This window comes from Rhinolophus ferrumequinum, chromosome 8, assembly GCF_004115265.2.
Source record: "Rhinolophus ferrumequinum isolate MPI-CBG mRhiFer1 chromosome 8, mRhiFer1_v1.p, whole genome shotgun sequence".
Taxonomy (NCBI): Eukaryota; Metazoa; Chordata; class Mammalia; order Chiroptera; family Rhinolophidae; genus Rhinolophus; species Rhinolophus ferrumequinum.
This window is the reverse complement of record NC_046291.1, coordinates 1,692,394-1,708,362: the sequence shown is the minus strand read 5'-3', so window position 1 is coordinate 1,708,362 and position 15,969 is coordinate 1,692,394. Positions and strand designations below refer to the sequence as shown.

Below are 15,969 nucleotides of genomic sequence, written 5' to 3'. Positions count from 1 at the left end.
GTGAGCTGGGACCGCAGGGTAGACAGACAACGGGGGCTGAACGCATAGACCAGGATTTAGAGGAGGTTGTTGCCCCAGACGTGATGGCACATTTGACGGTTGAAAACTCCCTTGAATGCTGTGCATGTTCTCGCTCGGGAGCCTGGAATCACCACACACCCACACGGTGGGAATGGCCTGAGCACCACAGCGGCTGTGGCTTCAGACCTTTGGGGTCCTTTGAGAAAGCCACCAAAAGCCATCGTTTCCACCAGTTACATGGCCAGTGGCTGGAGCAACTGTGCCTGAAGGCCTTGAACTCTGCTGAGAATCAGAGTCAGGACAACGATAAAAATGATGTGAACCCAACCACTCTGGCCAGGCCGCCACCATCCACGAGGCTGCAGCCAGCGGACGTTCCTGACTGCCAGGGCATAGTGGACATGCAGGCCAGTCTGAAGCCCCTCCACATGGAAAAGACCAGGCTCTGCCCCACTCCGTCCCCTCAGGCTCCATCCCCTCAGGCTCTGTCCCCTTAGGCCCTGCTGCCCTGTATCTGCAGCCCAGTCCTGCATGCTCTGGAGCTGGGGGCCCCTCCTGCCTCCAGACTCTTTGCAGTTTGCCCTCCCAGAGCTCACCCTCGTGAGGTGGGCACATCCCTGCCTCTCCCCCTGCAGCCTCCTCGGAGGTGGAGAGGGGAGTCTTGTCTGTGGAGCCCTGCTACCTCCCAGCCCCAATGCACTCTCACCCCTTCCCCTCCCGGCCAATGTCTTGCTGTCACTTCCAGAGGGTATGGATGCCTGGCTCTGCCTGCTTCTCCACAAGCCACCTCTCATCACCACTGGAGGCCTTGGCCCCACTCAGTGTCCCTCCCCTCCATTCCCACGGCCCCACTGCCATCGTCCTCAATGTCACCTCCACTGCCAGGGCCGTTTTGCTGCTGGAAACTGACCTGGCCTCTGCCTCAGTATCCTCGTGTTCTCTCCTGGTCCCTGCCTTGCTCTCTGTCGCTCTCGGCAGGCCCTGGTTTCCCCACTGGGCACTCCCCCTGAGCCTGTGTCTCCAGCTGGCTCCTGTCCCCTCCCCCCTTCCTTTTCTCCTCAACCAGGTCCTCAGAAGAGCAGTGTGTTTGCTGTCAGTCCCCATATCCCATTCCCTCCTGAGTCCAGAACATTCTGCCCTAACCTCTACTGACTGTCCTCCCTTAGTTACCAGTGACAAATCAGAGGGACAGCTTCCAGCTTCTTCCTGAAAAACCGCTAAAGCACGAGTGTCCCTAGATGAATCGTTCTACAGCCCAACCTCCGCCCTCTTCTACCAGCAACTGGAGACCTCACAGGACCCCCCTCCCACCCTCAATTCTGTCACAGTTTACCCTGAGATGGCCCCTCCCACCCCATTCCCCACCCTGGCCAGGCTCTGTCACCCTTCCTGGACTCGTCCACCAGACCCAGCGCCGTCCACCCTGTCCTGGAACCAAATCCGTCAGCAAGAGGCCAGAGGACGGCCGTAGAACATGCAGACTAGACACACTCAAGGACAGGGTCCCGGTCAGGCTCCCTGAGGCCGCCCCACACACAGGTGGGCTGGCACCTGCAGGCCGGCTCCTGGGGAGCGCTTTGCTCCCCACACCGCGGGGGCTCAGTGCAGGCGCATCCATCCAGGACTTGCCGAGTGGGCGGGGGGCACGCACTCTGCCATCACACACTGGCCTCAGTGGCTGCAGACGCCGGCTGGGGCCCTGGCGGCCCCATCTGAGCCACCTACATGGGCAGGTCCGAGGAAGGCTGGCTGAACTTGACATTGCTCAACTCTGAGTTTCTAGCTTATGTTGTTTGTTTCTAAAATCACTGCAGAATGTCCTAAGATAAAGTCTATACAGGAAGAGATGTGAGACCCTTAGAGACACACAGACTGTAAACAGGGCCAGATACCTCTAATACCTGTGGATCCGATACCTCCGGGACGGTGCGTGCCGAGCCCTCAGGCACGACCTTTCCAGAACAGACCACAAGGTGAAGGCCGCGAGCGCCACCCAAGTGCTCCCCACAATCAGAACTTGACATGTTAGGGGCATCTGGGCACAGCAGTTAGAAAGGCAAACACACCTCATGAGGGGACGAAAGTCAGAAGAGCCTCAGCCTTCTGTCACGCCTGGAAGATCGGCCCAGCTGCTCAACGTCAAGGGGACGCTCAATCCATCGGGAAACTCAAACTACCACTTCAGGACACCTTTGATAATCTGTGCATCACACCAGAATCCAAATTACGATTTTAAAGCACAACTCATCCCAAGTTCATTTCCTTACTGCTGGAAGGTGGGCCCACGGGGTCGCCAGCTGCAGGTAAGGGAGGGGTTAAGGACAGGGCGCCATCACCTCCCTCGCAGACCCTGGGCCTGGGCTCCGCACACTTCAAAGGCCCCCGCACCGCACTGGTTTGAATTAAGCCCCTTTGCTCCCACAAGTCCTCCAGCCCAGGAGAAAGTGCCACCACTCCTGGATTTCATTAGGGGCAATTTTCTTATCTCGTCTTCATCTTACGCTTGATCTCCTGAATGCAACGTGGCAGGCAGTGCGTCTGACTAACAAGGTGCTCTCTTTAAGGCCGCAATGCCCCAGGGGCCCCCCAAAGGGGGGAAGCGCAGAAGAAAGGGGAAAACGGATCCTGACCCTTCTTCCCCACTCCGATCGATGCCCAGGGAACCATAAATTGTAAACTTCAAAGTGCTATTTTACATTAAAATCAATAAAAAAAAAAAAACCCTGAAACAATTTTCCTTTTCAAAGAAGCTATTTAAGCTTTAAAAGCTCATTTGATATGGTATCATCATGTAGGCACTTGGCAGGAGATTAAAACAGAACGTCAGCAGCAACTCGGAGGGAAAGGTTCGCCTTAAAGACTAGCCTGGGGCAGGGGGGCAGCGGAGGAGCGGCCTCCAGGGCCCCGCCCTGCACCCCACAAGGTGCCTGGCTACTGCACCCCAGGAACAGAGCGCCTGGGGCACCAACACACCACGAGAGCCAAGCCCATCAAAACCCAGCCCCCAAAAATGATTGGAATGAGAGAACGATCCATTTTTACCACTTCCAAACTTCACTTAGGGAAACTTCTGCCTTCTCTGCCTACAAAAGAATTGGGCACATGGGGCCCATCGGTCCCTGGTGGCACCAACATTCCCTGGGCCACGTTCACGCCTCTGACAGTGGCATGTGGACAGTTTATTTCCGCCTAAGAGGGGCGGTTCTCAGGCAGGAGGTGACAAAGTGACCGCCGAGTGGCTGTTCCACACACAAGGCAGTGACACCCCAGGTGGGGACACTGCATGGGCTCAGGCTTCATGAGCTGATGTTTCACTGTGTACACTAGCAACTTTTCAGATGCTGTGCTTGTTTTGGAGAGTCCTTCTCCCCTAAATTAGGCAGGGCAATGATCAAAGTTCCACTGTACCCGATTGAGTGAAAAGAAACACCGAAAGTAAACCGGGGAGATCAGAGGAAAGAGTGACTCGGGACAGTCAGGGGAGGCCCTCTAAGGAGCCGACTGACTCCTGTCTCCACTGACCACTTCCAATGTCTGAGGCCTTTATGTCGCCAGACACGACATGGACGTGACGTCGGGCGGAGGACCCCGTTCTGACACTAACGAGCAGGTGCTGCCTGGGGTCACGCGACCTGTCCGGGCTCTCAGCAGAGTTCGAGGCAGAATCCTCAGCAAAACCTTTACAGATGTGTCCTTTTGTGGAATCTCACCCTCCAGACACACACGCACATACTCACCTCTGCAGACACGCCTACGTGCACACACGTGCACACGCCCAGACACATGCATCGTGTGCACGCGCGCACTCACGTGTGCACACACACATGCCCCCCCCCCACACACACCTGCCCGTAGGCGCTGTTTAGATAAAGCGAGACGACAAGAGCAAGAGTCAGACAGGTGGTCAGAACAGCCTCTGGGAACGTCAGGGCTCTAAGTGCTGGTATTTTCTGACAACACAGCTCGCTGAGAACACAGCTCGCACCCCACGAGGGCCCCAGGCCCTGCCCTGGAGTCGCCCATCCCCCCAGGGCAGGAGGAAGCTACCACCTAAAATAAGGAGGACACCTGCGAGGTGGGCATCCAGCTCTGGTGGCAGCAATTACTTCAGTCTGGCCCAGATCAAAGAAGAAACCACCATTTGATGACAAAAGCAAACACTGAATGAAAAAAAAATCACCCCGCAGCTACAGTCCAATGGCAGGAGTAATTCGAAGGAAGTGGGATGAACGGGAGCTTCACCAGTACAGGAGGAATGTTTGTTTCTGTTTCCCAGCCCAGCACACAAGCTCGGCTGGAAGCAAGATGCAGAGACTGTCCTATCTTTCGGGTCTGAGCACCCACTTGGTGCTAACAGAACACCCCAACACCCTGCAGGGACTCCTGCCTCGTCTGCCTCCTTCTGACCATCCGGACCCCAGGTAACGCACACACAGGGGCGCTGCAGACAGAGGTCAGAACACAGCCTCACGGCTCCACCTTCACCTTGTAGAGGGACTGAGGCAGCTCCCGGGGCCCAGAGCGCAGTGACACAAACGTCCATCTCAGCAAGGTGCTCCCTGAGGACACTGGAGGGCCCTCCCCGAGATGGGTCTGGTGTGTTCACAAAGGAAGATGAGGGTCAAAGAGAAATAGAGCAAACATGAGTGGGGACACCGGGACGCTTACCTGAAGGCTGCCAAGTACTCGGCGTCTCCCATGGGGGGGTCGAGGCCACCGGTGAAGGCCATGTTCACGTTGAAACCCACGCCCGGCCCTGTGCCCACCTGTGTGGAGGAGACAGACACGTCACATGCCCTGGGCTGGGACCTCTGTGATAAGAACACCTGACTCGGCGGCCCTGCCCCTCACTAGCGTGTCATGGCCCCCAGAGCTCCTGAGGCGCTAACTTCGACAACGGAGCCCCTTCAGAGAACACGGGGCTCCCGTCCACCTAGCCTGTGGGGGCCACCCTTTTCCCTGGCCCAGCAGCGTCTGAGGACATGTGGCTCTGGGCTGAGTGACAGATGCCAGCAGAAGGCACCAGGAAATGCCTGTAGATGAGGCCGCCCTTTCTAACCTTCTAGGAAGGAGGACCCAGAGGCAGAAGACATTTTCCGTGGGTGGGACCCACAGTGTCGGGGCCTCTGTGCTCACAGTGGGCGCGGGCTCTGCCAGGGTACCGGGGGTCACGAGGGCTCCTTCTCTGCTGTTCCCGGGGCACCACAGGTCAGAGGACAGGACAGAGACCCTGCCCAAGGGTCAGACAAGAGGTGCGACCTGCACAAGCAGCCTTTCCTGGAGGATGGCGGGCACCTGTGCCAACTCGCTCAGAAACACTCCCGTCTGCCCAGATCAGGGCCGGAGGTGATCTCACATCTCCCATTTGTACTTCAGGCAAAATCAAGCCGCTGTGCACACACAAGATGGAATTCAGGCTGATGTCTGCCTGACATCACCTGGGTGTCTGTGAGCGGGGTGCCCTCGCTTCTGCCTGTACACGTGTCCCTCAGCTGCCTTGTCACCTGGGGAACGGCTTAGCCCTGACCTCCTGCAGAGCCCCATGCACCGGGAGGCCCCGCCTACCTCGTCAGGTGCCCCGCTGCCTGGGAAGAAGTTGCCGTCATCGTAGCGGTGCAGTGAGATGTAAAGGATACTTGGGTCACTGTAGAAGGCCTGCTGGGTCCCGTTCCCATGGTGCACGTCCTGGGAGAGCAGAGACAGCCGGGTCAGCACCAGGAGGGGCCAGGACGTCCTCGGGCTCACAATCACCGAGTGCCCCAGCCCAGCTGGCAGATGGCGGGGGGGCGGGGGGGATAGGTCACAGGGGCTGAGGGACTGGAAGGAGGCGGCCATGAGGGCTACCAGGGTGGGCAGCTGCTGCAGCATCCGTCACCTTGGACACCAGGGGACCGCTGAGGAAGCTTTTCTCGTTTATGAACATGACCTGTGCTCATTAGAGAAAACGTGGACGGGCCGCTATAAACAGGAGCCGTAAGAACCAAACGTGGTTGCACCCACTAGAAAGCCACATTGCCCTGAAGACAGAAGGCAAGGTATGCACCCCGTGTTCTGAAGTGACAGCAGGCGCATCGGGAGGGAGGCAGCGCCCTGACCGCTGCAGGTGCTGCAGACACGCCCACGTGGTGGACGAGGTGCTTGGCAATTACAAATCGAGGTGTTTGTCATTGCACGACCCGAGTCGCGTCACCGGCACTGAGTTATTCCCTTAGCAGGAGTGCGGGGGGCTCAGCGGGCACGGCGCTGGGACCTCGCAGCTGTCATCAACCTCCCCAGGTCTCAAGGCCTCGGCCACCTCAGGGCCCTGCGACCCCGTCACCAGCGCCCGCAGCCGGGATCTTGCTGAGGCTCCCAGGATTTGCTTTTTTTCTTTTCCCAAACTGAGAAGGACCTTGCCTTACAAATGAGGCTCACACTTGATGTACCCGCTTTTTTGTTACTTAAAAAAATTATGAAATAAATCATAAATATTAATAGCAAAGAGAATTCTCCCCCCCAGTACACAGCTTAAAGGAGAAAGAAAATGAACACCTGGCACAGCCACCTCCTAAGGAACCTGGGGACCAACCTGTGGAGCTCGGGTATTATCCAGAGTTAACCCTTTCAGGGCACAGAACTGCGAGAAATGGCACTTCCCACAGGAAAATGGGGAAGGGGGCTTAACTGGCCCAAACTGGGTCACCCACGCAGGAAGGGCGTTCTTCTTAGGAGTGACAGCCCGGCAAAGCCGCACACACACTCAGGGCGGGGGTGGGGGAGGCCACGCCCTCTTCTCCCAGCCTGCCTCCCCGGGCTTTGCCAAGGACGCCCCAAGCACTGGCACACCCTAGACCTTTCAGGAACCCGGTACTGGCAGGATCCGCTGACTGAGGCTGGGAAACAGACTCGTACCAGGTTTGGGCTCTCACTTTCCACACCTTTGAGGTAGTTTCCAGAAAGCCTGGGACCCAGACCCCAATGTCGTGGAGGCAGAAACGCCGCCTCCCCGTCTGCCCAGGACGCTGTGTGCCTGGGGACGGGGCTGCCTGCTTACCCAGTCCACGATCAGCGTCTTGCTCACGTTCAGCCTCTGCTGGAGGAGCTTGGCGGCGATGGCCACAGAATTGAAGTAGCAGAAGCCCCTGCAGGAGGAACGGAGGGAAAATAAGGCTTTGGATCAGTTTTTACACAACTTGCAATGCAACCATCCAGAGTCCGAGAGTCTCAGTGGATCTGGAGAACGCAGCTTCTAGCCGAACTGTTTGGAAACCTTAAGTGAGGCTTCTGACAGACAGAGTCTGCCTAGACTCTTGTGTGGACTGCAGAGCTGCCCTGGTAAGAAAACCCATTCCACGTGGTGCCAAGGTCTCCGTCTTACTGGCCTCTCAGAGACACGATGGGCCACAGGACACAGAAGTGACCTGTTTTAGCTGCTTCTGCCTGTCTTTCCACATCTTGAGACATATGACAATGATACGGAGTCATCCCACTGACTAACCGTAGTTCTAGTCTTACTCAAGAGAATGAGAAAAGCTAACAAAGTGACTTGAGTCCAAGACTCGTCTCAATCGAAGCCTGCCTCAGCTCGGGGGATTCATGCGAAGGCAGGCTTTGATTGAGACGAGTCTTGGACTCGAGTGAATCCCCCGAGCTGAGGCCTGGCTGTGTTGTCCCTGGAATCCAGGCCAGTCCGGAAGCCCGCAGCCCCGGGTGCTGGGCTGAGCTGGACCGGCCACAGCTCGTTCCCAACCCCCAGAAGGATGTCGATGGAAACAGTCCTCCTCAGCCCCGTGGTCATTCGGGTTTACTACTCAGAAGATCCAACAACTCAAGTTCAACCTAGAAAAGTAACTTCCGAGAAATGAAGGCCTGCTCCTGTCAGGCGAGTGTGTGTCCGGGGTTTGGGGTAACCAAAGGCTTCTCGGGGAAGGCTCGGTGGTGGCGATCCCTTCTTCCTACACGAGGAGGACTCCTGAACGTGCTCTGATGCCCCACTTCCGGATGGAGCGATGGCGGACTCCCTCCCAGCAGCCAAAGTGCTCAGTGCACAGCTGCTGGGAGCCCTACTGCGTGTGGCTTTCCCCAGGTGACACTGCATCTACCACTGCTCCTCCACCCAGGATGCACGCTCAGGTGTGTGCAATCAGAGAAATCCAGACCCAACACGGAGCCCAGGCAGCCGGCTGTGTGGTCGCGACCTGGCACATCAGCCTCATTAGTGCCAAACTAAGCAGGTCACCTAAAAGGCCACACTCAGAACGACCTTGAACGATGACGTGCCACATGAATTGGTTCTGCTGTGACGTAAGTTACCTCTCCCCTTTTTTTTGCAACAAACACAACTAGAGGACAGCTCTAGACTCACTCCTGTAGACTCCTTTCCCTCCGCTCCTTCTCCAACTCTCTCTCCATCGTTACCCACCACTGAAGTCGACCTGTGTGCTCTAGAGGCACGTTTCGTCACCATGCTCAATCGGGCACACTCGGGGACAGCACACGTGCGTGGCACACGTCACAGGAGGGCTGGGACCTGGCAAACCAGTTCGTTCTTTTCATGTGAGTGCCGGCCCAGCCCTTCAAGTAGTCAGGAACCGGCACCTCCCATGCCCACGGGAGAGAGTGTATCTACTTACATGGGCGTGCTCTCCTCCGCGTGATGTCCGGGAGGGCGGACCACAGCAAAGCCATTCTACATGGGAACCAAACAAGTGGGAGAAACAGGGGTGAAAGATCAGTGAGAAAATCGTCACAGACAGAACTGCCAGCAGGTGCAGAGGACCTGCGAGGATATGGTTTCACGCTGCATCCCGGGGCACAGACCTGGGAACGAACAAAGGAATGCCGGGAAGCACTGCAAAGATGCCTGGGCCCCTTCTCTTAAAGAGACCGAACGGCCATCGCAGTTACTGCCTGACTGTCTACCTCGGATGGCCTGCCGGCAGGGCTTGCTGCCTCCAGCTCAGGAGTCTGGAGGGGAGTGGAGGACTCACTCCTGGTCCACCGGCTCCGCACAGGGCCCCAGGAAGCAACTTGCTCGGGACCCAGAATGCAGCCGAGATGGAAGGGCTGTGGCCGTAGAGTCGACATCATGCCCCAATCTGACCTTAACGTGCAGGTCTGTTGCCACTGCAGTTCAGTTTCCACAGGAGTGGACAACGCATCAGCCCCGGGAAGAAATGTCTCCAAGGCTGGAGGGGAGAGGCAGGTAGCTCCACCTTCCGTTAGGACCTGAGTCACTTAGACGTGAAAGAACCGTGTGCAAAGTGCTCCAGCTGCTATCATAAAAGTGTTCTCCCTGGGCATCTCATAGTCACCAGCAACAAGAAGCTGTGACAGCCCTATGGGCCAGCTGACCACCGTGACCGGGCTGCGGGCAGTGGTGTGCAGCCTGCTGCGGGGCTAGGGGACAGGGCGACACAGTCGGGGGAGCCCGCGCCCTTCGGGGCCTCCTGTCATCATCCTAAGGCTCTGTTCACCCTCCCCACTGCGGGCTCACGGGCACCGAGGGTGAGAAACAGTCGTGGGTGAAGTGCCAGGAGCAGGAGTTAGGAGACAGCCCTGAGAAGCGCGGGCACCCAGTGTGGCTTCCACGCTTGCAGGAAGGAGGCTCCCCTTACGAGCGTCCTTGAGGAAGCAGTAAAACTGCTCAGTTTCATTAAATCCCTTCCGGCCGTCCGTGTGAAAAACGGGAAGGCCATGGGCGCAGGCCGGCCTCTGCGCACGGCGAGGATGGGCCCCTTTCGTCAAGGAGCCCGTCTTCCTCGAAACGAATGCCAGCCTCGAAACTGTTGTTCCAACTTGGGTACACCAAAGGCCCTTCTCAGAAATGAACAGTGAACCTGTCACCTCATTGGAAACAGCAGACAGCAGTCGCTGTCCATGGGGAGATGGGAGTTTCCAAGTGAAAATGAAACGTCATGCTCTTCCCCGCACTTAGAAGGTCTTCCGGGTGACACTGAGTGGTGACATCAAGGGTTCAAAGCTCAGTGGATTTCTGGATACTGTGTAACAAAATGTGTCACGATCTGGAGGACCTACATAATGCAAAGAGCCCTTACTTCCAGATCACCAGTGTTCCCGAAGTTGCGTGGGGCTGATGGTGTTCACGTAACGGAGAAGGAAAAGCTCACTGACACTGTTCCAGGCCCCACACTGTGACTCATCTTCCAAGAATTTCCACTTGCTAAATTTTGGTGCCGCGTCAAAGAGGAACGTCCATGACTATCTGAAATAACCCTCTTTTTTGGGAGGCATCCTGGGCGAGGCCAGATTTCCCTCCTGTACTTCAACTAAAAGAGCATGTGGCCAAAGACCGATGGGAACAGCTACGAGAACCCCAATGACCTGCCATTTGCAAATTAATAAATATTTTTAAAGTTCCTCAGTTTTAATCTCTAACATGATCCCTGCTGATGACTAACTCATACGCAGACGTTTTTCAGGTGCTTTGACAATTTTTAACAGTGAAAAGTGCCCCGAAGACCCGTATCTTTGAGAATCACTGTTAACTATTATGTTTTCACAAATGTGGGAAACGTACCCTTCGATTCAACACTGACTGACAGAACAGGGTCCACTCCTTACGCCTGGACGGGGGCCGTCCCCTCCCACAGCCACCCTGGGCCTGTCTAGAGGGAAAATGGCAGTGGCTGTCCCGACCCCGGGAAATCTGATGGCATGCTTCCTTCTGGGAGCCCATCTGTGCCGGGGCCTTGCTGACCTTCAGCTCTCCCGTGGCGACCTTGAAGACAAGCTCCACCACGCAGCCCACGGCCAGGCGGGCCGCCCCCGACGAATGCACCTCATTCCATATGGTGTCACTGTCCACCTGTGGAGAAAACACGCGGCAGTGAGCTCTCCACCCGCCGGCGCTGCTCTCACACCCGCAGCAGAGCCTCCAGCTCTTCTCTAATTCCAGGACACACCCTACTTTTTTTTAAAAGACATGCCAAAAAATACCAATAGGAAAAGAATGCACCAAAAATAACGTGCCTGTGTTTTTCCCCCTTTTGGAGGTGTCATTTCTTTTCTCAACTGACCCAACACACGTGACGCTAAGAGTAATGATGTCACGGCTACCTAGTCAGCTCCTTTTTTCAATGGCAACTGGAGTTATACTAACAATTAGCAAAATGAAATGGAAGCAGTGTTGGAATTAGGGGTCTCTCCAGATTATGACTTTCTTTAGTGCTGAATTTAACTGGAAGCACCAAATGCCTGGTAAGAGAAGCCACACAGGACGAGGCATGGGGTGGGGGGTGCGGGGTCCCGGGGACTCCGGGAATATCCCAGGGCACCGCTCACCACGTACCCGTTAGCTATTCCACGTCACACAAAAATGCCTGTGGCACAAACATGTCAGGTAGTTTCTGCGTGTACATTAGGCATACCAGATTTTTTACTTAAGCCCTGGCTAGTGGGGAGACTTCGGCCGCCAGCTGTACAAAGCACAGGTCTCCTCGGGGCCCAGGAGGAAGCATGCAGCCCCCTGGGCGCCAGTTCCAGGGTGCCCAAGCCGCTGTCCCCAGGTGAAGGGAAACTGGTGACTTGGTCACACACACTGGGGACTCGTGCCCTGCTTGGAGATGCACCAGCCTAGTGACGGTTCTGAGAAGCTGTACACTAAGCATCTGCAAGTCTAACTGAGGACGCTCCTTTCCAAAGTAACCTCCTCCGAGGGCCACCGCTGTGGGCTCTGGACACGGAGGTAACGCCGCCAGACCCCACCTGACCCCCCGCCCAGGTATGTCCAGGTACTCACAGGCTCCTGCCCACCTGACACACACTGAGCGTCATGTGGTGGGAGGGGACATCTTTCAATGAAGTCTGAAGCTTTATCTTCAAAGCAAGATGATTTAACATACGTTTACGAGGGTTCAAGCCATTTCCTGACGAGTGTTGTTCCGTGAGGGTTATTCTTTGCAATGGCCAACCTCTCTGTTCTTTAATAGTTTCCAAATGTCAAAGGAATGCCCTGCGCTCCACCGACCCCTGCACAGACTGCTGCGGAGCTGGAAACAGGGCCCTGTGCACGGCTCACTGCCAGCTGTCGGGTACCGACCCTATACTGGTCCTTCCTTCAGCTGCAGAACCATTTCACTGAAGCTGAAGGTGACGGCTCCAAGAGAGACCCAGTGGGGAATGCCACCAGCTGCCTTCCAGGAGGGGGGGCCAGCCCCGAGGCTGCATCCCTGAGGACCGAAGGCCGTTTGGGGAAAATCACTCAGATTCTCTTCTAAATGCAATGATTTGGGTTTTAGGGCCAAGGAACCAGGGAGGGAAAATGCACTGGCTCTCCGTGTGCTTTGAAGGGTCTTTGTGGTCTGCTCTCCTACCCACCCAGGGTCCTGTAACACCCTGCCCAGAGTGAGGGACAGGCCCCCAGCCCCACTGTGGGATCCCAGGCTGCCACTGTCCCCAGAGAACCTAACAAGACCTTCCACTGCTTCAGGGCCTGAGTCCTTTAGCGGCTGGCCACCAGCTCCCGCTGGACCAGCCTGGGATGGTCGGCTTGGAGCAGAGTTCCGGAAGCACAAGAGTCCAGGGAGGGAACGTGGCTCGGACAGGGCAGCACTGCTGGAGGCAGCCCTGCTTGGGGCAAGGCGGCAGCATGATCGCTACGCAGGAGCACGACATCAGGGAGGGGCGCATGGCCCCCTCCATACCTTCCTACAGTGAGGACAGAGAGCGACGTGGTCACTCCTGGGCTCTCTACAGGCGTGGGCACAGCACCCAGAGCCAGGAGGCAGGGTTGGGCCAGGGCAGGGCTGGCAGGGGTTCCCTGCACCCTCACTCAGGGGAACCTATCACCATCAGGTGAGCAGAGCAGTTTATTTGGCTTGAAATATGGTCAAACAATTTAAAGCCTCTATGTAACCTGGTTAAGGAAGAATGGCTTACGCAACCTAAATGTCATTTAAAGTAAGTTTCAGAAAGTGGAGCCTCTCCCACTGCTTCAGGAGGCCCCGGGGCGGGTCCCTGGTGCTGGGAGGACATCCAGCCCAGGGGGGCTGCGGCTGCACCAGCGACACCCCCTCTCTGTGATCCCACCCTTCTGTCTGAGGGAGCATCATCAGAAACTGGCCAAGAGGTCAGAGGTCAGACACCTGTGGTTCAACTTCCCGCTAGTGATCCCCTGTCTGTCCCATTCTGAGGTGGCTTGCTGGGCTCTCCGCTCAGAGGCTTCTGTGCCTGGGTGCAAGGTGGGTGTGGCTCAGCCTCAGGACAGACTCTGGGCTCACACTGCGGAGGCAGGGCCTACCTGGCTGGGGCACAGCTCCCACTTAGCCTGCATTTGCAAATGATAAATGCTGCTGCATGGAGCTGGCTTCAGGGCAGTGCTGGGAATCCAAAGCTTTTCAAGTCTGGCCAAAAATTTCCCCAAGTAAAGAGACTGCAGCCTCCTTACAATACAGAACAAAAAGGCTCTGGGAGGCAGGAGAGCTCGGTGGTGGCTGAATAAATGCCACCGATTCCCTTTCTGATGGGGTAATTTTCAAAGCAGCGATTTTTGTAGACTCAGGAAGAAAACAATTTTGTTTCATTTCCATAACAGAATCCAGACCTGGGGCCTCACCCCGCGATCTGTAATTATGCACACAGCCTGCCGCTGTGCAGTGTCAGCCGATGTGGCTTTGTTGTCCCCGCGTCTGTCGGACCTGTGACGGCTGCAGCATCCCCGCGGCCACTGAACCTCCACGGCCAGCAGGTCAGCCGGGAAGGGGCCCGGCTGTCCTTCCAACTGTAGTCGTGTTCTCACCCCCTTCCTCGTCTGAGGGTGGGGGCAGGGAGCCCCTTCCAACTGGGATGAGGGGACCTGGCCTCTGCTGATGCCCGGCCCACCGAGTCCCCACAGGGCAGCGCCCACATCAGGCTCAGGAAAGATGTTAAAGACGCCGGTTCCTCTACGTGTCCACCTGGCCGATCCCCCTATGTGTCCACCTGGCCGGTCCCTTTACGTGTCCACCTGGCCGGATCTGCTTAGAAGCACTGTCGCTTCTGGAGAAGCGAGCACAACCCAAACGGTAGCTTGGTGACTTCACAGGCTCCACACAGTGCCACCTGGGCCTGGGTTTGGCCAGGGGGACAGCTCAGTACACCCCCAGCAAGTGACGTGTTCACAGCCTGAGTCGGATGAGCAGACAGTTCCTCTGCCACTAGGACACCAGCCTGCACACTGGGTCCCGTTTCCACAGCGAGCGGTGTGTGCCAGACGACCCTCCCCGAGGAAGGTTCCCGAGTCCAGCCATCAAACGCTTATAGGCTCACGGGCCTTTGAAGCCACACATGTGAGAGCTGGGGCAGCCCCACCGCCAGACCGCTTATGGAAAACACCTGGCAGCAATTACCCACTCTGCGGAAAGAGCTCTGTGACCACTGGGACCCCGAGAACAAACAGGACATTATTTACACATTAAAGAAATACTTACCCCAACACCACCACAGGGCAGCCTGACAAACACGGACGTTAGCGAGCCTGCGGGGAGAAGGAAAGCCAAGGTCAGAGGGCCAAGGTCACAGGGGGCCGGGACTGCGCCGTGCAGCCCTGGAAATGCCACAGGGTCCTGATGCGGTCTGGCACTTTGGATCACGCACGATACGCCCACATGTGAGAGGCAAACTGCATCACCCATACGGCCTGCTGAGGGGTGGCATCTGCGGGCAGTGGTCCTGGGCTTGTGGGGCACAGCTTCTGCAGAGCCGGCATTCGTGGCCACAGCCCACTCGCGGCGGGGAGGCTCACGGGTCCTGCCCTTGGGGAGAAGCAAATGGTCCTAGGTGACCGCTGGGGCTGACCCTGGCCGCTCCTCCTTACTGCTGACTGTCCTGCCACATGGGACCACGGAGCTGGGGACGAAGAGCTCTCTTCCCAATCACCCCAGTGTCGGAGTCCGTGATTCAGACGTGTGTGTGTGTGAATGTGAGTGAAAGAGGGGCTCTGTAGACTAGATTTTCTACTTCTGAAATTATAGCCAGTCATGTCTACACTAAAAGCATACATCATCTGTGTATTTTGATTTTGCTCATTACCCAGCAAGCAGAGAGCAACGTGGTAATAGAAAAGGCAGGAAGGGTACCACGTGTTCACACACACTCCCGCTGGGTGGGCAGGAGGGCGTGGGGTTCTCAACAGGAAAGCCCTTGTTGTGACAGTCCTTGTGACAGTCCCTGAGACGTCCGCAGCTGAGGCCCTGCTCCAGTGCGTCCCATGCTGCCCTCGGCAGGGTGGGGCCACCGTCACCCAGGCAGGCCACAGACCTTCGCGCAGACGCACTAAGGAGCAGCGTGCTTCTCCAGTCCCGTGGGCGGTGGCTGGGACGGTGATGGGTGTGGGGGAGGGGCTGCCCTTCTCCTGCAGTGTCTACGGACCCCACACGGCTGTGAGCACAGGGCTCTCCTAGGACCCTTCACCTCAGCGCTGCTAGGAAGTCACTCATGCGGGGCCCTGTAGCCCTGGCCCCACGCCTCGGCCATCAGACCACGACCTTCCCAGGTCGCTGCCATCAGAAGACGACCCCCCGCCATGACTTCCAGGAACACCTAGGGTGGTGACCAACCAGCCCCCTCAAGCTTAGAAATCTGTGTGTTCAAATAAAAGGGGAAGGGAACTCACACAGCGCTGTTGAAACACCTAACTGGGTGACGTTAACATCCGAGCTAGTCACCAAGCATCACTGTCTGGGCTCCTCAGACGTGGGTGCTGAAGTTGTGAGTTAGGACAATCAGCAGAAATTTGAAAGCAGATCTCAAGGAAACTGCCTAGGTACCCTCATAGTGACATGAGCAGGTTTTAAAACGTGAAGTTTAGCAGAAGAGGAAAAGGCAATGCAAGGACTTATAACATCACTGATGTAAATTAAACACACACACAGTAACAGATGTTTTGCGACAACATACTCAGCCAACAAAGTAAACATTGAACAGAGAGAGGAACCGGGATAAGAAGAGGACGGAGCGTTTCACAAAGAA

The 15,969-nt window shown here is 56.7% G+C and overlaps 1 protein-coding gene across 9 annotated transcripts in view; it reads right to left on the bottom strand.

Annotated features, from left to right (window-relative positions):
* HDAC4 (histone deacetylase 4) overlaps window positions 1-15,969 on the bottom strand; it is a 273,484-nt gene that overhangs the window by 22,656 nt on the left and 234,859 nt on the right. For all 9 annotated transcript variants that reach the window (XM_033112069.1, XM_033112072.1, XM_033112071.1 and 6 more), the window contains 6 exons: window positions 14,430-14,476; window positions 10,721-10,828; window positions 8,634-8,689; window positions 7,055-7,142; window positions 5,587-5,706; window positions 4,690-4,787 (listed from right to left, as the gene is read on the bottom strand). In XM_033112069.1, the coding sequence (XP_032967960.1) occupies window positions 4,690-4,787; window positions 5,587-5,706; window positions 7,055-7,142; window positions 8,634-8,689; window positions 10,721-10,828; window positions 14,430-14,476 (517 nt within the window). The remainder of the gene's footprint in view (window positions 1-4,689; window positions 4,788-5,586; window positions 5,707-7,054; window positions 7,143-8,633; window positions 8,690-10,720; window positions 10,829-14,429; window positions 14,477-15,969) is intronic.